At 34.3% G+C, this 24,635-nt stretch overlaps 3 protein-coding genes across 4 annotated transcripts; 1 reads left to right on the top strand and 2 right to left on the bottom strand.

Annotated features, from left to right (window-relative positions):
• Nucleotides 1-702: 702 nt before the first annotated feature.
• LOC137836420 (uncharacterized) lies at nt 703-1,304 on the bottom strand. Its single transcript, XM_068645138.2, has 3 exons — nt 1,271-1,304; nt 951-1,186; nt 703-874 (listed from the first exon to the last, which is right to left on the bottom strand). Exons 1-3 carry the CDS (start codon nt 1,283-1,285, stop codon nt 703-705), a joined length of 423 nt encoding a protein of 140 aa, XP_068501239.2. The 5' UTR covers nt 1,286-1,304.
• Nucleotides 1,305-2,163: 859 nt separating this feature from the next.
• LOC137836422 (uncharacterized) lies at nt 2,164-6,852 on the bottom strand. Of its 2 annotated transcripts, XM_068645139.2 has the most exons (3): nt 6,796-6,852; nt 2,608-2,878; nt 2,164-2,524 (listed from the first exon to the last, which is right to left on the bottom strand). In XM_068645139.2, exons 2-3 carry the CDS (start codon nt 2,872-2,874, stop codon nt 2,288-2,290), a joined length of 504 nt encoding a protein of 167 aa, XP_068501240.1. In that variant the 5' UTR covers nt 2,875-2,878; nt 6,796-6,852; the 3' UTR covers nt 2,164-2,287. The 2 variants fall into 2 exon arrangements, with proteins under 2 accessions (XP_068501240.1, XP_068501241.1); XM_068645140.2 differs by lacking the exon at nt 6,796-6,852 and having other exon boundaries at nt 2,608-3,466.
• Nucleotides 6,853-16,872: 10,020 nt separating this feature from the next.
• Nucleotides 16,873-17,844, top strand: LOC137836350 (ribulose bisphosphate carboxylase small subunit, chloroplastic 1). The gene is made up of 3 exons (XM_068645081.2): nt 16,873-17,105; nt 17,205-17,339; nt 17,450-17,844. The coding sequence occupies exons 1-3, from the start codon at nt 16,929-16,931 to the stop codon at nt 17,678-17,680; spliced, it is 543 nt and encodes a 180-aa protein (XP_068501182.1). The 5' UTR covers nt 16,873-16,928; the 3' UTR covers nt 17,681-17,844.
• Nucleotides 17,845-24,635: the final 6,791 nt, after the last annotated feature.

Genomic DNA, 24,635 nt, shown 5'->3' on the forward strand with positions numbered 1-24,635 from the left:
TACATATAATAAAACCACTAATGTTGTTTACTTATGCTAGAGTTATAAAAATTAATGAAGTATGTGGACCAAGAATCTCTAACATATGAAATGCCTTCCTCACTCATTGGTGTTTCTTCTGTGAATAACTGCATTGCAAAGTTGACATAAATTAGTTTCTAGATATATATATGTTCAAGAATTATAAAAATGATTTAACATATACCTCCTTCCAACCAGTTTTAACACCTAGTCTTATAATGGTAATCATCCATTGCATAATGTAATAGCCACACTCATAGCTTCCTGGTTGTTTATTACACTATATAATTCAATAAAAAGTAATATGTTAGTATATTGATAAACAATGATAATAGAGAAAGAAAAAAATTACAAACCTTTACTCTTATGTAGTTCAAATTATTTGAACTGGATCGACCTTTTAGGATGTTATATCCACGCCATGAACTGGTTAATACAAAAAACCTCGTTAGTAGATGGTTAATTAGTAACATATACAAAGTTAAGTTTATACTATACTTACGTATCAATGATATCCTTAAATTTTGTGGGCATCTTCTTGTGTAGGGAACAGAACCACACAGCAGTCTTATCAACCATTGATAAGACAAGTAACTGCCAATGATGCCTATATGATCATTGAAAAGAGTTAGTAAATATTTAAAACATGAAATAATAATAATTGATGACATATAATTAAACTTACTCATTAATGTAAGGGCATAAATAAATTTGTTTTCCCTCTTTTTCCAGGATGTTAGTGATGTATGCTTGAGTCTCAGTTGAGTTTGGTCCAACGGGATTAGTATATGCAGGATCTACGAATCCATACATATTTTCCTTCCCCTCAGTGATACAGACTCTATGCAAAAACCTACAAGTTTTTAGTTAAAGCATAATCAATAATAATTTAACATAAAGTAAATTGAATAATAGGTAAAGATACTTACATCATAAAAAATTGAATTATACTTATATTGAGCTCCTGGTTCCCAGATATAAATTCTGATAAATCTGTGTTGTAAATCATCAGTGGCAGTTCAGTGTTGATTTGAAAAAATGTATTATCCCACGGAACTGGAAAAGGATCATTGCCAATCTGACTAGCAATGAGACGTAGGGAAGCCATAGGATCGTCAACTGGAACCTCACGCTTCTTTTTCGGAGTTGGTGGCTGAAAAGGTTCCTACAAGATAAACAACATTTGTATTAAATTATATGTAATATATAAATATAAATAAAAAATAATATAATGAAACGAAATTATTACATGAGGTTCGGGCATAGATCGAATGAGCTCTCTGGGCCAGGCAATGAATGTCTGAAATGCATCGACCACAGTGGTTACCTCATCTGAAGGTAGTGGAACACGAGCATCAGGAAATCGTACTTTTTCAACAGTTACCTTCGCCACATCAGGGGAGAGAGGAACGTTATGTAAGGTGGTGGCGTTTTTATAGACTTTTCCAAGTGCCACCACCCGAGGAAGTTTGCCGCCCACTACCAGTAGCTCACAATCCTCTGTCTGCCCATTGATATCATCCCCTGATGTTGGAGGAGCCGCACAACTCCCCTTTGTGCTCTTGGGAGTGGGACTAACAAGGGGTTCAATCGGCTCAGCACAAACTTGTTGCGATAGAAACTCTTGTCGCATTCGATCATTCTCCTTTTTCATCTCCAGCCACATCAAATCAGTCTCCTTTCTCATCTCCTCCATTATTTCTTCACGTAACTTAGTCTTCATTTGAGTTTCCTTCCTCCAAAATAAAGTTTAATTCCGACCCCTTGTCCAGCGGCACGAACACGACCAGAGTGTTCAGGTCGTCCAATTGCTTCAACCAGGATATTGTGACGACCTTCAGCAACAAATGTACCGTCGGATTCCAAGGAATCCTGCAAGAGTACACAAAAATCATATTTTCAATCATTAATATAATTAATGCTTTAAAAAAATTGAAAATAACAAAAATAACTTACAATTTTTTCGATTATAACCCCGGATTGCTCAGAACTTGGTGCACCGGACTTTTTAATTCGGGCCCTCTTCCATTTTTCATGGCGAAAAGGTGGTGGAGGAGAAGTGACCCCTGTTTCCACATTCTCAGAATACGTCCCCTGTTGAGATTTCTCCTTTTCCACCATCAGTTTTTGCTCAAGTTTTCTATACCCCGAACGAGACATAACGTGCGGGGTAAGATTCTTCAAAGCTATCTCTTGAGCTTTCTTCCGACGATCCTGTCATAATTGAAATAAACAAACTGAAGTAAATAAGATAAACTTATTAATGTTATATAAACAAAAAAGTTACTTCACTTACCATCCAAGCCTCATTTTCACGGCTTTCTCTAAAAAGACGCCATGTCTCTTCATCAATATGTTGGTACTTTAAACATGGATTTTCGTCTTTAAGGTCGCCAAAAATGTATCTCGATGTCAGTCTTGACTTAAAGGTACGAAATTTAAGTGCGATATTGGATAATATCTTTGATCGAAGCGGTTCCACATCAGGAATGTCAAAGTTTGCCTGCAAAATAACATCATGAAATTAAAATTAATTAATCAATATTAAAAAGCATTATATGATAACAATAATAATGTAAAGCTTACCAGAACATCCTCCCATAGCATGTTCCGATCAACCTCTGAAACCTCATCCCATGAATTAATCAAAATGGAGAGCCTCTCACGAGAAACAACTCCAAGATAGCTCATAAACTCATCTGCCTTAGGACCAAAAGCCACTCCAGTGTTGACGTCAATGTCAACATGTGTCTTCTCACCAGCAGCACGTCTCAATGCAAGACGCTTCAATCTAGTAGGTCCTCTACTACCTCGCCCAGATCGAGGTCTGACTGGAGTCTGGTCGTCATCCATGTCTCTGTTAAAAAAATTAGGTAACAAACATTAGTTAATGTGCATCGAATTAAAATCATATAAAAATAATACATAAAATTATAAATGTTTATTTACATGTTGCATGTGGGTTGAATGTTTATATGTAAATTCCTTCACTGTGGTCTTTACGGGTTGCATGTACATCATCAAGTACATCGTCATCTTTATTAGTTATCATTGGTGTGAATGAACGAGTTTCGCCATATTCAATATCATCTATGGCTTCCCCTTGTTTTTTCCCGTGTAAAACGACATACCAATGTTCTGACGTAGGATCTTTCACATAGAAAACCTGAGATGCTTGTTGAACCATTATAAATGGCTCATCTCGATACCCTATCTTTCGAAAGTCCACTAGTGTGAATCCTGATTCATCAATTTTAACCCCACTTTTATTATCAACCCATTTACACTTGAAAACTGGAACGGAAAACTTAGTGTAGTCAATCTCCCATATCTCTTCTATAAACCCATAGTATGCCATTGATCCAAGTACTGGATTTGTATCTTTCGAAGTCGAAAACTGCATTGACTCGGCTTCAAGAGTAACACCAGAATTTTGAATTGTACTCTTTTCATCCAGGGACTTCGTGTAAAATATACAATTATTCACTTCGTACGCTGTACATGAAATGACATCAAACTTCAATCCAGCAGCCAACCAAGTCAAGGTCTCTGATGCCGTTGAATCCTTGAACACCTCATCTTTAAACCAAGGCATGAAAGTTCTATTATGTTCCATCAAGACCCATTGCTCTGCTTGTCTTGGGTTATTTGCCTTCACAATGGCTTTATGAGCTTCTATGTAAGGTACAACTTCATCTGTGTTATTCAATATGTACAAATGTGCTTGCAAGACTTCTGATCGAGATTTGCTTACAATATTCACACCACGTAAACATTTACTTGTAGAACGCCTGTGGTGCCATGAATTAGCTGGAACACCTATTGGATTTGCTTTTGTCATGTACTCTGAACAAAATTCAATACTTTCTTCAGCTATGTACCTTTCAATCATTGAAGCCTCTGGACGATAATGATTTTTCACATAACCTTTCAAAATTTTCATATACTGCTCAACAGGATACATCCATCTTAAGTACACTGGTCCACACAATCTAACCTCTCTTACCAGATGCACCACTAGATGAACCATGATGTCAAAAAAAGACGGAGGAAAAAACATTTCCAATTCACACAAGATAACAACAATTTCATTTTGAAGTTCATCTAGTTTTGAGGGATCAATGACTTTACAACAGATGGAAAAGAAGAATGAGCACAAACGGGTTATGGTGTGTCTAACATTTTTTGGTAAGATCCCACGGATAGCTACCGGCAACAATTGTTGTATCAAGATGTGACAATCATGAGACTTCAACCCAATTAACTTCAAATCTTGCATTGACACTAGACTCTTCACATTTGAGGAATGTCCTTGTGGCACTTTCACACCCTTTAGACATTGACAAAAACTAATTTTTTCATCTTTTGACATTGTGTAACAGGCTGGGGGCAAATATGTACGCTTACCCATTTGTATGGGTGCCAACTCGCCGCGTATGTTCATCTCAATCAAATCTAAACGAGCATTTAGACCATCCTTCGTCTTCCCGTTAATGTTAAGAAGTGTACCAATTAAGCTATCACACACATTCTTCTCAACATGCATTACATCTATACAATGTCTGACTTCTAACCTCGACCAGTACGGAAGATCAAAGAAGATTGATTTCTTCTTCCAAATATTTGTCACAGATGACTTTTTTTTGGACTTGCCGAAGGTGTGGTCTATGTTATTTACCTTTTCGTAAACCTCAACACCGGTTAATGGAGTTGGTGGACCACTACCCTCTTGGTGTCCATTAAAGGCTTTTTTCAACCTCCGGTAAGGATGATGACTTCTAAGAAACCTCCGATGCCGAAGATATACTGTTTTCCTTCCATGTTTCAATTGTTGAGAAGCAGTGTCTTCTTCGCATACTGGACACGCTTTGTGACCCTTAACACTATAACCTGATAAGTTACCATATGCCGGAAAGTCATTGATGGTGCAAAATAACATGGCATGAAGCTTGAAAGTTTCATTAGCAAATCCGTCAAATACTTCGACACCCTGGTCCCACATTAACTTCAAATCTTCAATTAGGGGACTTAGATAAACATCAATATCATTCCCTGGTTGTTTCGGACCGGATATCATCATAGACAACATCATGTATTTTCGCTTCATGCACAATCCAGGAGGTAAGTTGTAAATAACTAGTAATACAGGCCATGAACTGTGATTTGTACTCATATTACCAAACGGATTCATTCCGTCTGTAGCTAAACCAAGTCGGATATTTCTTGATTCTTTACCAAATTCTGGAAAGTCATCATCAAATTTCTTCTATTGAATAGAATCAGCTGGATGTCGGTACATGCCATCGCATTTCCTCTCATCTGCATGCCATCTAAGATTCTTAGCATCGTCTGGGTTTGCAAACAAACGCTTCATCCTTGGAATGATGGGAAGATACCACATAACCTTCATTGGGGGTCCATGCTTTTCCATGTCATCAATAGAATCATCATCTTTTTGTTTCAACTTATAACGTGATAACCCACACCTCGGACAACTTTTCAACAATTCAAAATCTTTCCGGTATAATATACAATCATTAGGACATGCATGTATCTTTTTGTACTCCATACCCATTGGACAAAGAATCTTTTTTGCCTCGTAATTACGATTAGGTAGACTATTTCCCTCTGGAAGCATATCCTTCAACAGCTGGAGCAATTCCGTGAAGCTTTTATCAGTCCATCCGTTTATTGCCTTCAAATTCATCAATCTTAACACCGCCGACAACCGTGTGAAGTTAGTTGATCCAGGATACAAAGGAGTCTCTGCATCTTTTGACATACTTTCATATCCATGCGCTTTTGCAAAACACTCAGCTCCCACATCACGAATCATGTCCTCCAATCGATCATCATCTCCATCATCGTGTACTGCTTCATCCATGGTAGAACCCACATATTCTTCAGTTACGTAAACACGTGGTAAATTTAATAATTCACCATGCCATGTCCAAGTTGTATAAGATCGAAGAAACCCATCACATAGCAGGTGTTCCCTCATGATATTCACATCCAGTATCCTTCCATTCAAACAGTTAACGCACAAACACCTGATCTTTGCTCCATCATGACCACTAATAATCGCGTTACGCTGCGCAAATTGTATAAATTCCTCTACTCCCCTTTCGTACTCATCACTTATACGAACAACATTAATCCAACTTCGATCCATTATATATTCTGGAATATAGTTAGGATTTTCTAATAATTAGTATTCTCTTCAATCTCACACATTTGCCGAGGGTCGAACACCCCCGGACTCAATCCAAACACGATATTTCTATTCTAAAAGTAACAATAACTAACATAACATAAAACTTTTATTAAAATGTAATTAACAACTAACTAAATATTTCACTTCTAAAATTAAAATTCTAGAACAAAGTTTAATACACTATAGAATTATAATTCCATAAAGATTAATATCATATTCATTTTTATTTAAGTAAAAGTAGTTTAAAGTGACAATTATAAAAAATAAATGATGCCAGGGAAAAAAAGAAAGATATGTAAAGAGAAAGTGCAAAAAATAAAAATAATTACAAAAATAGAATTTATATATAATATAAATTTAAGAAAATAGAAATTATATAATACAAAAATTCAAAATACACACAAATATATAAATTATTAGTTATTAGTTATACATTCCAAGTTGTATTAGTTATTAATTAAATATATATTATAATACAGAAAAATAAAAATTCAAAATATTAAATATGAATTCAAAATTTTAAATATAAATTCAAAATATTAAATAAATACAACACCAACCTTTAGGTTGATGGTGATCGGAGACGAAGACGAAGGCGTAGGCGAAGGCGGTGGCGGAAGCAGTGGCGATGGCGGAGCAGAAAAAACCAGCGAACCAATAGAACAGTAACCACCTATATGCAGAAAACGAGTAAGGAAACGAAATGACAATGCCAAGGAAGTGAATAATGACAATGACAAAAACGAAAACGAAAACAAACGTTGAAGCAGAGAGAGCTGAAACTTACAATGCAAAGCGGAGAGAGCTGAGAACGTTGAAACGAAGAGCGGAGAAGACGAAAGTGAAAGTGAAAACCAGTGGCGCGCTTCTATTTTTAGGGTAAAATTGATTTACAAATGCGGTTCTAGGGTAAGACCGCATTTGTAAATCAATTAAAATGAATTACAACTGCGGTCATAGTAAAGACCGCATTTGTAATTCATTTTAATTGATTTACAAATGCGGTCTTACCCTAGAACCGCATTTGTAAATCAATTTAATTACAAAAAGGCCACCGCGTTTTTTACAAATGCGTTTAAACGCAAAGCCGCACTAAATAAATGGTCGTTGTTTTCAAATTTTGTACTAGTATAGGAGATTTAAATTATAAATGTCTTTCTTGGTAAACTGCGTCTAAATAAAAGATTACGTACATCTCAGTTATACTAACGTACATCTAAGTTATACTGACATTTTAATATCAACATAAAATTTATTTTATTATTAAAATTTTAATTATAAGTTGAAGATATTTTTTCATTACAAGGTCCTATTTATACATACAAATATGTTTAACTAACTTCCAAAAGAGGATGCGTCAAATAGTTGTAAAGTCACGTGCATATGCATAGTGATTCAGTTACGATTTATTATAAAAAAATCATTAAATAAAAATAAATTTTAGAAAACAAAAATAATTATTAGCTATATATTAACTAAATTAGATACTATTTTAGAAACTAAAAATTGTTGGTATCTAAATTACTTTCAATTATTGATAAATAGTTTCCAAATTGGTAACTAATTAGATATCAAGATTTTAGATACCAACTTTAGAACCTAAATAATTGGTAGTTAATTAGATACAAATTTAGAAACTATTTATAAATAATAGAAACTAATTTAGATATCAATAACTTTTTTAGTCTCTAAAATAGTATCTAATTTAGTCGATATAACAACTAACTATTTTTTGTCTATAAAATTTGTTTTTGTTTAATGATTTTCTAGTAGTGATTGAGAAACACCAACTAACACTGGAAGTCAAACTGATGTAGTAGAGAGTCTAGTTAGAAGCTTTGGTAAAGATAGATAATCTTGAACCAATAAACACTCTAATCTTTAGATGATATAGGAATCTTGAACATAGATTTTTATTAAACCAAATCTTCACAAATATCTACTTTAGTTTACCACAAATCTTCTGAGTGATAAAGCACTCACTTTCCTTAAGCCCATTACAAGTGTAGTCACCTCTCTATTGGATTAGATTCAGATAATGAAAGAAATTGCTTCTAAGAAAAACTTTTTTGATCATATTAGAGGGATTATGATATTTTGAGACCTTCAAAGATCCTATGCCAATCTACTCTCTTGAGAAATTCAGTTTGACATCAATTTGCTTCGTTCTCTCATGTATAACACTATTGTGGTCACAGTAGACTGTTACAACCTAGTCTTACAACCTCAGGTCCTTGGTTAGACCCTTAAGCCAAAAAGTTTCTTTCACAACTTATGTCATGGCAATATACTTTCCTTCAATGGTTGACAAAGCCATTACCTTATGGAGACTGACTTTCCAATTAATAGTAGTACCATAGAACACATAGCCAATGATACATTTTCTAGTATTTAAACACATAACAAAGTCTGAGTCAACAAACCATTATGTTGGAACTTATCCAATAGACTGTTTAGCTCCACCATAAACTAAGTCTCTTCCAAGTGAACCTTTCAAATAATGAAGGATCCACTTAAGATCTTGCTAATGTGCTCGTCCAAGATTAGACATAAACCTTCTTACAATCGTCACGTCATAAGTTATGCCAGGGCCTGTGTAGACCATAACTTACATCACAAAACTAACGACATTAGCATATGGAAGACCGTTCATATTGTTGAGATAATGAGAGTCTAAGTCTAAGAGGGGAGGTGAATTGTACTTAGGAAAATATTCGCAAAAATGCTATTTAAGAAATCCAGAGAGAAAAAGTACAAATTGATTTAAAGGAAAACATATTGATTTTCTTGTTTCAGGAAGCAGTTTCAGAAATATAACAAATTAGTTTTAAAATCAACAGATGTTATTTTTGACTTATCAATTCTACTCTTTATATAGAGAAAATATTGAAAACAATGTTAAACCTCGAACACAATGACTTAACAAAAGAACACTTCGAAGATTAAAAACAAGTGATTCAAGATCTTTAATTTTGATTTCCAAAACAGTACCTTTAAAAACATTTAGTTCAGATTGTTCCACTTGAAACAATTTTGTTAAAGATTTTTTAAAGAAAAGAACATAAATCCAACAAGCACTTTTCAATAGTCCTTTTGAAATTGGTTTTTGATATGATAAAATTTTGAACAAGATTGCTTATCTGATTTTTAAATCACGTATTACCCAGTCAAGGATTAAAGATACCTTGAACTTTTTAGAAATATTAAAGTCTTATTAGATTCTTGAAAAACAGAATATGATTTAACCCAGTAGCAGTTAAAACAACAAATTCAATTCCGAAACAACAGATTTATTTCATCACAGATTTTCAGATTACAATTTTAAAATAGTGATTAAGAAAGGAGAATGACACACACAATTTTATACGGGTTCACTCAACAAGAGTCTCATCCAGTCCCACCTTATACCAAGATGGATTCAACTAAAACAAAAACAATCTTTACAAACCACTTAGTTCTTGAGTCCTACAAGAACCAAGATTACAAGGTGAAACACACTATTCCAACAACACACTTACTTCTAGAAACTCTATCAAGAAGTACATACACAAACACTTTTACAAGAGGAAAGAAAACACTTTATTTGCAAACTAAGGAGTTCAAACTAAGACCCTCACAACTGCAACACTTGACAGAACCTTGAATCCCAAGCCAAAAGGAACCATCACAAGAACACTTAAAAGTTTTTAAGAAAAACTTTCAAAAACTAAGCTTACTTGAAAAACTAAATGAAAACACTTGAAAACTATATGCACCCTGCATGTACAAGGGATAATTTGAACTCAGATAAAGCTCCATTTTTATACGATTCAAATCAAAACAACTTTCTCAAAACAATTTTGATAACTGTTATAAAACAACAAATTGAAGCTTGAAAGAGTAGATTATATTTTGAAAAAACACTTGGTGGTTACATAACCATCCTTTGATTTAGTTAAAACTGAATTTGTGAAAAAAACTGATTTTGGGAACAAACTAGAATTTTGAAGATATCAAAACAGTTTTGGTGCAGTGTAAAATGAATCAATTTTTTTTATAAAACAATAGGTTAAATTTTTGGTGCAGTAAAACAATTTAGAAAAGCTTTGAGCAAGCTTCTTAAAAGAGACTCTTGTGCTTAAGTTCATCACCATGGCTATGAAATGTGAGGTTGAATCAAGGTGCAAAAGGCTACTTAAACAACTCTAACCGAACTAAGACCATGAAATACATTTTTAATACACCTTCAAACATGTTGTATTCATCGAACACGTCTTCATGAAAGTTGAGTGAAGTCTTCACTTATCCTCAACAAAACGCTTGTTTTTTGCATTGCCAAGATATTAAGCTTAACCCAAGCATACGACACGTTCCACTTGTGTTTTTTTTTTTTGTCTATTTTACAACCAGCAAAATCTGAGTCAGAAAAACCAACCAAACTTAAAGACACATTACATGGATACCATATACCAACTTCTTTTGTTCCTTGTAAGTACTTAAGATTTCTTTTAACAACATTGAAATGAGATTCCTTGGGTGCAGATTGGAACTTGTCACACATACAAACAACAAACATGATATTAGGTCTACTAGTTGTTAGATACAATAAAGAACTGATTAAACCTGTGTACTTAGTTTGATCAACCGGTTTTCCAGCAGGGTCTTGATCAAGATGACAACTTGTAGAAATAGGTGTGTTGATTGCTTTGCACTGATCCATCTCAGATTTCTTCAAAAGATCTTTGTTGTATTTGGCTTGATTTATAAAGAACCCATCTTTTAGATGTTTGACTTGCAGGCCAATGAAATAATTAAGTTCCCCCATCATAGACATCTCAAATTTGCTCTTCATGACCTCTACAAAAGTTTCACATAAACCTTCATTTGATGAACAAAAAATGATATCATCCATATATACTTGTAAAAGTATAATGTCTTTACCCTTCTTCTTAATGAATAAGGTTGTCACATGTACCACGGTTGTATCGTTCTGATAGTAGAAAATCATTCAATCTTTCATACCATTGCCGAAGTGCTTGCTTGAGTCCGTATCCCTTTTGAGTTTGAACACATGGTCTGCAAATTTATGATCTTCAAAACTAGGGGGTTATGAAACAAAGACTTCATTTTTGTAAACCATTTAGGAAGGCGTTCTTGACATCCATTTGAAATAGTTTGAATCCCTTTATGCATGAGAAAGCTAAGAGAAGTCTGACTGCTTCTAACCTTGCCACTAGAGCATAGGTCTCATCATAATCAATTCTTTCTTCTTGGTTATAAACTTAAGCTACCAACCTTGCTTTGTTTCTTGTGATGATCCCATGTTCATCTATTTTGTTTCTATATACCCACTTAGTACCTATGATATTCATCTCAAATGTTCTTCGAACCAGAGACCATACCTCATTCCTTGTAAACTGATTTCACTCTTCTTGCATAGCCAAGATCCAATTGTTGTCTTGTAGAGCTTCATTCAGATTTTTGGGCTCCACTAACACTTGGTGGTAACATAACCACCCTATTATTTAGTTAAAACTGAATTTGTGAACAAAATTGATTTTAAGAACAAAATAGAATTTTGAAGATATCCAAACAATTTTTGTGCAGTGTAAAATGAATCAATTGTTTTATAAAACAAAAGGTTAAATTTTTGTGCAGTAAAATAGTTTTGAAAAGCTTTGAGCAAGTTTCTTAAAAGAGACTCTTGTGCTTAAGTTCATCACCATGACTATGAGGCATGAGATTGAATCAAAGTCCAAAAGGCTACTTAAACAACTCTAACCTAACTAAGACCATCAATTTTTATATAACTTCAAACATGTTGTCTTCATCAAATGCTTCTTCATGAAAGTTTAGTGAAATCTTCACTTATCCTCAGCACTTATAACTTTGTTCCTCCACTATATTAGGAAAGTGCTCATCACTCAATTTATAGTGGGAAGGAAGAGGAGTGGAAACAAGTTTTAAGTTTTTCATGCCAAACTTATCAAGGTTTTTTTCTGAGATAGGTCTCTCCAGACAAGTACAAACGCTTCAAATCACGTCATATGATGATCTTAATCCACAATATCTTCCTAGAAGCTCCCATGTTCTTCATTTCAAACTCGTTATTCAACTCTGTTTTAACCTTTTTGTACCTCAGGTTTACTATTGTTTGCTATCAAAATATCGTTTACATATAGTAGCAATATAATGAAGCTCAAGGTTAAACTTTATAACAATTGCTAATAACATCCTTAAGGATATGTGTTTCTCATGAGGAGAGAAAACATCATTATAATTATTTTCTTCCCTTTGTGTAAAACCTTTAACCACTAGTCTCACCTTGAATTTTTGTTGGTCAGTTCCTGGATTTTTCTTTTGAAAATCCATTTTCAACTTACCAACCTAGAACCCTTGAGTTTACAAATTAGAGACCATGTATTATTCAGATGAAGTAACTTCATCTTCTTGTTCATGGCATTTAACCATTCAATCTTTTCCTTTCTTATTAAGGTAGGCGATACACTAAAAGGTCCATCTTTTAGCACCTCACTAGCAACCACCAAGGAGTATGCAATGAACTCCACATAACCATACCTCTTCGGAGCTCTAATCGATCTCCTAGCTCTAAGTTTGGATAATTTGTAGTCATTAAGATGTTAATCTTCAATAGATGTAAAAAATGTTTATCATCTTCATACACATCAATTAAGCGTATATCATTTTCAGATGTATTAGACGGTCTAACAACTTCAGACTCGTCTCGTCTACTAAACTTCACCTAAATGTCAGCCTTCTTTGCATCACTACTATCAACACGATAAACATTCAAAAAACTTATGATTTGTAAGTCTATTTAGTTTCATTGAAAACGTCTATGCTAATGATACACTTCTTGAATAATGGCTTTAAAGATCATAAAAAGTGTCTGTACCGACCAGTCCTCGGATGTTGTTGACCGCTAGTAGAGGTAGGCCACGTATGCTGGGTCCCACAAGCGGCATGGGCCAGTGCCTCGCATGACACGCCTAGGGTGCCGACGAGTGGTCAGACGTCGATCACCAAGATGTGCTGATGTGTCCTCGACAGTAGAGTGAGGGCGACGTGACATCGGACATCGGTGACTCAAACAGTGAAGCTGGACCACGAGAGGTGGATCCCAGACAACACACCAGTTATCAGTAGGGAGAAACCTAGATCACGAGGGGTCCATGTGTGTGGTGTGCATAGCGCATTCAGGCGTCACACTAGTAAAGAACCACTAGAAGTGCTAAGGCCCATGAGGGTTACGTTCCAGGGGTAGCATGCATGCATGACACATGAACAACTAGGGCACTCCCAGGACGGATGACCCCAGAGATTAGGTGCACAAGTTGGTACCTAAGTGGTCATCCCGTCAAAGGTTGCACTCCAGTAAGGGAGCCTTACACGCTAGATTGCCTTAAGAGTGGGTGATAGCGGCGCTAAGGCATACCCTCAGAAACCCTAAATGTGGGTGGCGGAAACAACGGAAACCCTAGACTATATAAAGGGCAGTAATAAACCTAACAAGGTACACAACATTTACGCGATACACACACAGTTTTACACAGAGCTTTACGACTAAGATTTTTCGTGTTTCCTAGCCCCAGTATTGACTTGAGCGTCGAAGTGCAAACGACCTCTAGGGCGCCCCTTTGTCTTTGTAATTTCAGGTGTTCGATCGAAAGAAAGCACGAACGAAGGCAGAGAGAATTGGGCGTGTGATCATCGTTAGAAGTGCGAAGGCAATCAAATCAACCGACAAGAACAGTGTCCCTTCACTCCTTTTGGGTAACCAAGAAACATTCATTTAATAGCACAAGCATGTAGTTTACCTTGTCTAATATAAGCATATATAGGAAACACAACCTAATATTATCAGATAATCAAGGTTGGGGGATGTTCTGACCAGACTTCCTCAAAAGTCTTCATGTCTAGAGCAGTTGATGAACATCTGTTTTATCATATATGCAACAATAATATTAGATTGAATCCAAAAATTCTTTGCAACTCCAACACTGAATGTCATGCACCTCACTTGTTTCAAATAGTCCTATTAAATCTTTATGCAAGGCCATTATGTTGAAGAGTCTGTACAATCGTTCGATGTCTCACTATACCCTACTCTATGTAGAAGGTTTTAAATAGTTCAGAAAATAAATCAAAACCATTATCGATTATGAACTTCTTTATAGTCTACTATCTGATTGTCCAGCAAAAACTCCCAACTTTTGAAGTTCTCAAATGCTTCGTCTTTGATGTTTTGAGGGTAAACCCATAACTTCCTCCAACAATCAATAAAAAGTATCTAGCACCTAAGTATAATGGAGTAGGAGATAGACCCCATATATCAACATGAACATAATCAATGGTCCTCTTCGTCCTTTGTTGACCCATACTAAAATGGATTTTACAAGGTTTTTCCTGGATGTAGTCTTCACAGAATGCCAATTGATCAATCTATCACTCCCCAACAAGCCTTGTTTGTCTAATTCCACTAAGTCCTTCTCGCTTACATGTCCTAACCTTTTGTCCCATAACTTTGTACTGGAGTAGACAATCCTTTCAGCAATAGAGACTAACTCAGATACTGCAACACCTTTCAAGACATACAAGTCATTCTTTCCTACACCCTTCATGACTCCATGGCCCCATCAACACCTTTAACACCCCTTTCATATTTTGAATAATACCTTTTTTTTTGAAGTTCACCAAGGGATATTAAGTTTTGTTTGATGATAGATATATACTTAACTTCTTCTAGTATTCTCTTCCACCATGCAGACAAAACTTAACCGTTCCAATGTCAGTCATCTTACAAAACTTGTTATCACCAAGGAACATATCTGCCTTCAAGTTTTGCAAACTGTTGGAACCATAGACATCTATGTGTCATGTGAAACAAACAGTTAGAGTTCATGACCCATTCACAACCATCAGCACGACTTGACACCAAAGGGACCTTTGATGATTCATAATCGTCTTCAATCAAAGTTGTTTAACCAGATATAGATTGTTTACCAAACCCAAACCTTCTACCAGGATTAAAACCTTCTTTTTTCTCTAAGGACGATACTTTCTTGTGTGACCTTCCTTCTTACATTGGTAACACATGCAGAAATTTACTACTTTCTCGTCATGAGTCTTGGAATTCGACCTCCATCTAACCCGTCCTCATAACTCAAAGATTGCTTATTGTAAAATTTTAATGGTTTTGTTTGAATAAGGAATTCAGTGCATTGAGAAGGTGCTGAAGAGGGAGGAAGTATGTGGGAGGTGCATGATTTTAAATGGGAAGGAATGATTAAAAGAGATATAAATTGGCTGTCAATGATGAAGGATTTCTATAGGGTTGTGTTAGTAAATTTGAAAATTGTATTCTGTTGATATTTTCTGCACACCAATCATGCTAGATGCCCAATGGTTCCTTTTTTATATATTCTATGATTCCATACTCACCTTCAATACATGTTTTTTTTTTAAAAAAAAGGTTTGAACAATTAACTGAGTTGAATAGTAGTAAAAGCATGAAGTGTTTTGTTTTTGTTTTGTGGGGATGTATGAATAAGAAAAATCATTACAACCAGACAAAGATGTAACTCAGAAGAAAGAGTAATAAGTCTATTTGCAAGAACATAACCGTGCTAAAATCCTTTGAAAATACACTGGAACTAGCTGATAATTTTACAGTTTCCAGTGGTGCAATTCTCAACCATTAACCAATTTTATCTAAAACTATCAGCTTTCCAGTCATGAACCTCCATACCGAAAATTTGTCGCCTATTTCTTTTATTGGCAGTGGCTTTTGTCATATTTTGCCAGGCTAAATTATAACAGTATCACACTCTTTGAACTTCATTTAATACCTTTGAATATTGTGTTTTATAGTTATCTCATGGAATGTATTTTAAGATAAGGTTGTTGTGAATTGTTTGGTTGAGTGCATGGATTTACTGATGACCATAGCTATTTGTGGATATTATGTTTTCAAAATGTATGCTTGGTCATTAATCAACCAAGAATGATAAGCCCCATCATCTACTACCCCTTCTATACCATATACATATTTTGCTTATCTACATTGCAATTCTTGCTAAACAAATCTAGCAGATAACATGCAAACTAATGAACTTTTTTAGTAATATTATAAAAATCAGCCAGAGTAAGCTGAAGAGAGAAACACGTTTTCAGCTATAAAACAAAAGGGATAAGAGTGTCAGTTGAGTGATATGGTTCTATTTTTATTTTTTTTAATTCAAAATCACCTTTAAAATATAAAACATTACTGTAGGAAAAGGACAAAGGGTATTCACCATAAAAGAGAAATGGTCACAAAATATGTAAGGTAAATATGGAATGAGGGCACAGTGCAAACTACTCACAAATAACCTCAACTCCACCAGCATCACACATTTACATTCTTCCAAGGAAGAGATAAGATAATGGAGCTCCTCCACGTGTCACTTCCACATGGTACCTAAGGATAAGGCTAGCTTTCAAAATTTTGCTGACTCGTGTGGCCAGTATGCTGTAATGTCATCACTTATAGAATCCGACGGTTGTAACATCTCAGCAAGCAATCCCCTCCATCTCACACCATTGGATCAGTACTATACAAATGATAGTATTATATAAAGCAAGTAGGAGCAGAAGCTTGGGCATCTAGCAGCAGAACAGCAAGTGATTCAGAAGTAAGAAGAAGAAGAAGGAAATGGCTTCTTCAATGATCTCCTCCCCCGCTGTGACGACCGTTAACCGTGCCGGTGCCGGTGCCGGTATGGTGGCTCCTTTCACTGGGCTGAAGTCCCTGGGAGGGTTCCCAAGCAGGAAGATGAACAATGATATTACTTCCGTTGCGAACAACGGTGGAAGAGTGCAATGCATTCAGGTAAGAGAAGATATTTATGTGATAGGAAAATGTGAAGATTTGGAAGTTGGTTGGTTAGTTAGTTTGTTAACTGAATTATGATGGAAATGAAATGAGTAGGTGTGGCCAACAGTTGGGAAGAAGAAGTTCGAGACTCTTTCGTACCTGCCACCCCTGACAAAAGAACAATTGGCAAAGGAAGTAGACTACCTTCTTCGGAAAGGATGGGTTCCGTGCTTGGAATTCGAATTGGAGGTGAATTTGTTGAATTGAATTGAAAGGGTTATTATGGTTAATTTATGAATGAATGAATGAATGAATGAATGATGTTGATGTTTGTGTTTGATGTTGATGTGTGTTGATAGCATGGTTTCGTGTACCGTGAACACAACAAGTCACCTGGATACTATGATGGAAGGTACTGGACGATGTGGAAGCTGCCTATGTTTGGGTGCACTGATTCTTCTCAGGTGTTGAAGGAGCTTTACGAGGCTCAGACTGCTCACCCCGATGGTTTCATCCGTATCATTGGATTTGACAACGTTCGTCAAGTGCAGTGCATCAGTTTCATTGCCTACAAGCCACCAGGCTACTAAGTCTCCAAAATTTCCCACTTTGTTTGTTTGTACTTAAACCAAACTTTCATTTGTTTTTGCATTTTGAGATTTCATCTTCCTGTAATTTTGGTTTCTGTTTTCGGACTTCATTGGAAATGAATGGATGAGAACTAATGAATAAGCTGTTGTGTTGTGTTGTGTCATTTTGTTCTAAAATAACTTCAAGAACTCAATTCTCCTTGCATCCCCCTCTTGTGGGTTGAAATTTACTTTCTAATAATTTAATGTTTTTTCTTAATGATGTTTAACAGCATAGTTGAGCTTGGCCTAACTTTGTCACACATCTGAATGTTCTACTTTATACTTTAGTTCTCCAAGAAATGAAGTTCATTACTTAAATTTAAGAACATGTTGCTAGGAAGCTACTGAACTAAATGAATCCCATAATTCTTGGAAGCACAGATATTTTGTATAGTATATAGCAACAAACAACTACCAAACCGTTTTGTTAATTATGTGAAAAGAAAGAGATATCAGATTCAATTTTTTGTTGGTTTCAGAAACTATTCTTTCCAAGAAATAGCCAGTAAACCATTTTGATTTTGCCATTTCTAATTCTCCTGACTGCAATTTTCAAATTATGATTTGGAAAACGCACAGATAAACACAATCAGATTTGGTCATGCTCTGGTAACAGTACAATTTTTCTGGAATTGTGAGAATCTGATACATAGCTCGCGATTAATCTCAACATGTTTGTAACAAGTTGGTATGAAGTTTAGCGACTTGTGAGTAGTAACAGGTAACTTATCTCAACACCTTTTAGGTTGCATTGATAATGCTTGGACCCTTTTGATAGTTACATTTGTGAACAAGGATACTAGAGAAGAAGATAAGTTTCACCTCCTTTACTCTCGTGACCACATCACACATATTCAAAGTCAATAGAGAATATACAAATCTATGAGATTTTATTCAAAATTTGTTTGTGATGTGAATACTTACCCTAGAAGCAAGTTTTGTCAAATTTACTGTTTCATAATTTTTTTTTTTAATATTAATTCTTCATCAATCCAATTCTTAAATTGAAAATTAAGTAGATTAAATAGGGGAACTTCAATTAACATTATGTTATCCCCAATGGAATTGAATATAGATAATTATAAACTTAATATCTTATATTATGCTGAATTTGAATAATATAGATGCTGGCTTTGTAAATGATTCTGAACTCAAATTCTAATAAAAATTCAGTTTGATCCATTTGAGTTGACAGTGAATCTTTGTGTTTTTTTTATTTGTTTTCAAAACAAAATATATTTTACTAAAATGGAAGTAAAAGAGATTTTAACACAACGAAAAAATTTATCAATCTAATATTTTTTATTACAAAAATATTTATAGTATTTCACTGTGACTGTTTTTATTGTCTGAAGATCATCACTCCACCATAGTCAATTATTGTTATTAGAGTAATTATTGTTGTTATTATAGTTACTATTATTTTAACATATCATTAAATTCCTTGAAGACCATCAAATCAGGGACCTTAGAGATAGGATTATTAGAATGGTGATATGTTCTCCAATGCTAGGTGGGGTGATTCTACATGCGAGTCAATTTTGGTAAGTCAATTTTAATAGAAATGATTTAAATAGGATGAAGTTTGAATATTTTATTAGTTATGTTTAAAAATTTATAAATATTTTTTTTAACTATTTAAACTTAATTTTATAAATATTTATAAAACATATTTTTATGTCTGTCTTACTCATGTTAGTAAAGAGGAGAACACAACTAACGGATTATATTTGTGTTTAGAGTAAGTTTCTTACGTATTTCTATTTTTCTTGGGTTGGTTGCATGTTTGGTAGTTTGTATGTGTAGTTTTATGGGAAAATATAAACTTTTGTTAGTCTAGAATTTTTTGTTGACATGATTGAACTTCTGGTGTTAAAACATGTTAGAGTTTTGTTCAGAATAACTAGAATTTTAGGTAAGGAAAACCAATTAAAATTATCAGGTGAAAGATTTGGACTGTGTTGATGTGACTTGGTCACAATGGACTTTGTCCATGGATAGTATATTGGTGATGTGAATTTATTGAATTGTTTTATTTTGATAGGTAAAAATAAATCAGTGAGAATTATGAGATTATGATAGTGATTTGTAACTATGATAATTGTTTTGATAACTTGTATGTGTTATCCCATAAAAGTTCATGTGGTGGATCAAAGTATATACTTGAAAACTTGCTTATGTTTAGTTGAAATGGTTATTAGTTTTATAATTGAAATTAAAACCCAAAAATGAAAAACCTATTATGATTTTGAGATGTTTGGATTTAATAAGCTTGTTGCATGGGGATAACTTCAACCAATTTGATGTTGAGTAGGAAAACTTTTATACTTTACTTATTTATGAAGGTTAGAACATGTTAGTTCTAGTTTGATAATTTGGCACAATTCTTACGCAAGTTTGCAAGTCTTTCGTCGCTTAACAAAAATTTTGCCATGAGGAGGGTTCAATTTAGGATGATTTCTACTCAAATAAAATCTCCTAATAAAAAGAGTTCAATACAAATCAATTTTCACGTGAACAAGGTTTCTATTGCATAAGTAATGAAAATTTCTGCTTAAGCTAAAAAGCTTAAAAAATAAAAACAAATAAAAATTTTAAGGCTTTAAAAGGGTGTTTCTTTGATTAAAAAATATAATATTGTATTTATATATTTTTATAGGAAATATTAAAGTATATAATTATTTTATTTGTTTTATTTTATTAGATTAAGTATGTTGTATATAAATTGTAACAATGAGTGATCAGTTCCCAAGTGTAAATTGATGCGATTTGAGGTTCAGGATGTAAATGTGAACAAGGTGTTTACCAAATAGGTAACATTATGTGTTGTACAATGATTAATGCACTCTTGAATATGACGGTGTTTTTAAAGGGATCACTACTATAAAAAGGTGTTTAGACTATGATTTTAAAGTCGTTAGGTGACGGTTTTAAAATCGTAGTCTATGAAGATGTCGTCTATAATTATTTAATATAGACAACGACTTTAGTCATCATCTATATTTTTTTTATATATGTGACGATTGTTGTCTGAATCGTCGCCTATTTTTATCTTATAGGCAACCATTACTTGATCAATCGTCGCCCAACCTATGACATATAAACAATTTAGAGAGGGAAGCATAGGTGATGATTGTTGTATGAATCGTCATCTATGTTGTTGTTGTGTATGAAAAAAGACGTATATAGGCGACAATTATAGTTAACATCATTGCCTATTATGCCTTATAGACTACAGTTTTGAAAAAAATCGTCACCTATGATTGTTTATTTATTAAAATACAGTTTGTTTATTACGCTTCCTCCTCTTATTTAACCTGTATTGTTTAAAATCCCAACCAGATTCAATAATAATGCAAAAAAACATATAAATACACTAATTCATATAAACCAAAACTAAAACTAAATCATATAAACTAAAACTAAAACTAAACATCATTTATCCTAGTGTTTTAAAATCTAATGAAGTATGTGGCCCAAGCGTTCCTCACATTGTCCATTGATTCTAAATCCAATGGTTGAGCATCCATAAAATACTGCATCACATAATAAGTTCAAATTAGTCCATAAACTACACACATAGTTTTATATAAAAAAAAATTGTTAAACATGAGACCTAATACCAATCTTTGTCAATTTCGGCCTTACCATGACTGTCATCCATTGCATTTAATAGTCACATTCATACCCTCCCTTTTGTTTATTGCACTACAATCCAATATTAAATAAAACTTAATAATGATATTTATTTCACTTAGGAAATTAATAATGAAAATTAGAAAACCTTTAGGTGCAATCATGTAAGCTTCTAGAACTTTGCACTTGGTTGACCTCTCAATATGTTATATCCACTATATGAGCTACATAATAAAAAAACACAAGTTAGGAAACATTTCAGTAATAAAATGACATAAGTTAATAATTTAATTACCAATTGACTATTTGCTTCAGATACGCAGGTGGCTTCTTGTTTAATTAGCAAAACCATGCAACAATGTGATCATTTAGAGATATCATATGTAATTGCCAGTGATGTTTGTATTGAAAAACCCATTAGTATAACTACAACTGATGAAATACTAATAATTGACAACTTAAAATTTGTACTTACTCATTAATATAAGGGGTAAAATATGTATGTTTCCCCTTGTGACCAGATAGTTCGTAATGTATGAATGGGTTTCAACTATCCTATTTCTCATAAAATTAATTAATCGGGGATCCATGAATCCATAGATATCATGTTTCCTGTCATTAACACATACTCCAAACAAATACCTACAAGAATAATTAGTTAAAACATAATAAATGATTTAAATTATACAAACTAAAATTAAATAATGTTTAAGAGACTTGCATCATCCAAAACTGAATTATAGATATATTCAACTCCTAGTTGCCAAATGCAACCTCTAAAATATCAGACATGTGTATATATAAAAGGGAGTCAGTGTTTCTTCCCAAAACAGTACCATCCCATGGAATATGCGCTGGGTTTGTACCTATAGCCACAACAACCTCTAATAATGAGGCTATAAGATTGTCGATAGAAATAGTTTTCTTCTTTATCTGCGAACTTGGTTTTCGACGGGGTTGCTACAAAATAAACAACATTTTCATTAAATTAAATATACAAATGTATTCATACATAAATAAAAATTAATAATTACAGTTTATTATCTTACTAAGGGTTCAAGAATACACCAAACAAGGTGTCTGGCCCAAGCCATGAATGTCTAAAATGTTTGTGGCATAGTAGTTACCTCATTTGTTGGCATAGAAACTAGAGCATCAACAAGAACTTGTACTATCTCCATCGTGACCTTCACCTTATCAGGGGGATCAACATTATGTAAAGTAGTGTCCCCTTCAAATACTTTCTCTTGGACCAACAACCAAGGAGTGAAATTGTCCACAGATAGCTCAAATTGGCTTATCTTGCCAATGTCATCCCTTGATGGTGCATCAGCTACACAATTCCCCATGTGCTCAATCTAATAGTGGGAGTAACAAAGGTCTGGTGGACAGGAACTGTCTATTGTGATATACTTGAGGTTTGTAGCTTCTCATGAAACTCTTGCCTCAACTGTTGAGTAACCTATTGAGTAACCTTCTCAATAACCTGATTTGTCACTTGTTTAGTGATCTCCTGCCTTAATTGAATAATCGCTTCTTGGTTGGTTGCCTCAGAGGAGGAATTTCGTGGTGTAGCTCCGAAGAACTCAAGAATGCCAAGCCCTAATCTTGTAATTGGACTATCTGTAATTGTTCAAAACTATATGCACCCGATATTTTCATATGGGTTTGCTTATATTTTTTGTGGTAGGTAGGTGGTGATGGGGGTTGATTGACCCCTGTATCATCCTCATAAGTAACAATAGGTCGTGCTTTATTCCCTTTCCCTTACAACAACTTCTTCAAGCTTATGATAACCCCCATGTGAAAATAAGTGTGGGTCACAATATGGGTTGCTATTATGATGGAATCTATTATTGCTTGTGTTTGGAATATGATTGAAGAAAACGAAAGATATGATGAAGAGAAACACCAAATTTGAAATGGAATAGGTGATTAAAGGTGTGTTGTTTAGTGTAAGGTTAAAGGGAGAGGTTTTTCCAACTTCCTTGAAGTTTCACTAGGCTTTGAGAGCATCTAGCTAAGAAAGATTGGGAGATAATTGTGTTGAAAATTCATAAACACAAATCATATATCATCCAAATCTGAATTTACAATGCACGGGCCACTTATTTATAGGCTCTCAAGGAGTAGTAGGGGTGTCCCATAAGCTACCTCAACCTTAGTTAAGCTAACTTAACTATGATGAAGCTTAGGAGTTTTAAGGTGACCATTCCTGCTCAAGAAGGAGCTTTTATAAACCTTTGCTTGAGTCAAGTTAAGGTTTCTAGAGTGTCTTTGATTTATTTTTATCTTATTGGTTGTGTGTGATGGCTTGGGAGGTAAGGATGGTCCTCCATCAGCCGCCCCCCCCCCCCCCCCCCCTCAAAAGCATTTGTCCTCAAATCTAGTTCAGGGTGCCACCTTATTGTTGTGCTTTGTGATTATCCTTCTCCATGATAAAAAAAAAACTAACCTATAGAAAACAATGAAATAGTAGAAGACATGATATTTGTTCAGAAAATTTAAAAATAAGAATACAAGAAAGGACGTTCCTTTTAAGGACTATGTACTCCTTACCTGTCACGTAGACAAAATTGACCCAAGGAGTACTGTGGGTTTTGGTTGATTGCATTGCTAAAAAGGTCATAATATTTGCTCCTGATTCTAATGAGTTTCTCAGAGTTTCAAAGTGTGTTTCAGCAAAGGACATGTGGGACACTCTTGAAAGCACTCATGAAGGATCAAGTGGAACTGTTTGGAATGATAATGACATATCTTCTTCTGGTTGTAGGTTTACCCTTTTGAACAATCAGTTGAAAAATAAAAACAACTGGTTGGAAAATATAGTCAAAATCTTGGAAGAAGAATTAAACAAATAAAAAACTGATTTTGAAAACTTGGAAATGATTTATCAAAATTCTTCTCGCAAGTGTGATTCTACTTCTTGTGAAAACTGTGAATCTCTTCAAAATAAAGTTTTGTATCATATGAAAACTGTAGATAAACTTTCTAAAGAAAAATCCAACTTTGAGAATGTACTTTCATCTCAAAACTGTGTTTTTGGAAAATCTGGACTTGTTTTTAATCCACAGAGAAAAAACAGTGGCTTTTTCAAAACCTTTTCAACCATTGTAGAAAAACAACCGATTGAAAAGTCGAAACAACCGGTTGTTTCTTGCTTCTTCTGTATGAGAAAGGGTCACTCAGTCACGTTTTGTAAAATTTGAAAAAAATTTGTTCCCAGGGGTATTTTGAAATGGGTTCCTAAGAATCCTAAGGTTCCTAATAACCAAGT

This window comes from Phaseolus vulgaris, chromosome 4 (assembly GCF_051622355.1).
Source record: "Phaseolus vulgaris cultivar YP4 chromosome 4, ASM5162235v1, whole genome shotgun sequence".
NCBI classification, from domain to species: Eukaryota; Viridiplantae; Streptophyta; class Magnoliopsida; order Fabales; family Fabaceae; genus Phaseolus; species Phaseolus vulgaris.

Coding starts and splice junctions, on each gene's coding strand:
- LOC137836422 (XM_068645139.2), bottom strand. CDS start 2,874: ATGGATGACGACCAGACTCCAGTCAGACCTCGATCTGGGCGAGGTAGT. Junction 2,525..2,607: donor TGCTATGGGAGGATGTTCTG/GTAAGCTTTACA, acceptor GTTATTTTGCAG/GCAAACTTTGACATTCCTGA.
- LOC137836350 (XM_068645081.2), top strand. CDS start 16,929: ATGGCTTCTTCAATGATCTCCTCCCCCGCTGTGACGACCGTTAACCGT. Junction 17,106..17,204: donor GAAGAGTGCAATGCATTCAG/GTAAGAGAAGAT, acceptor TGAAATGAGTAG/GTGTGGCCAACAGTTGGGAA. Junction 17,340..17,449: donor GCTTGGAATTCGAATTGGAG/GTGAATTTGTTG, acceptor GTGTGTTGATAG/CATGGTTTCGTGTACCGTGA.
- LOC137836420 (XM_068645138.2), bottom strand. Junction 875..950: donor ATAATTCAATTTTTTATGAT/GTAAGTATCTTT, acceptor AAAAACTTGTAG/GTTTTTGCATAGAGTCTGTA.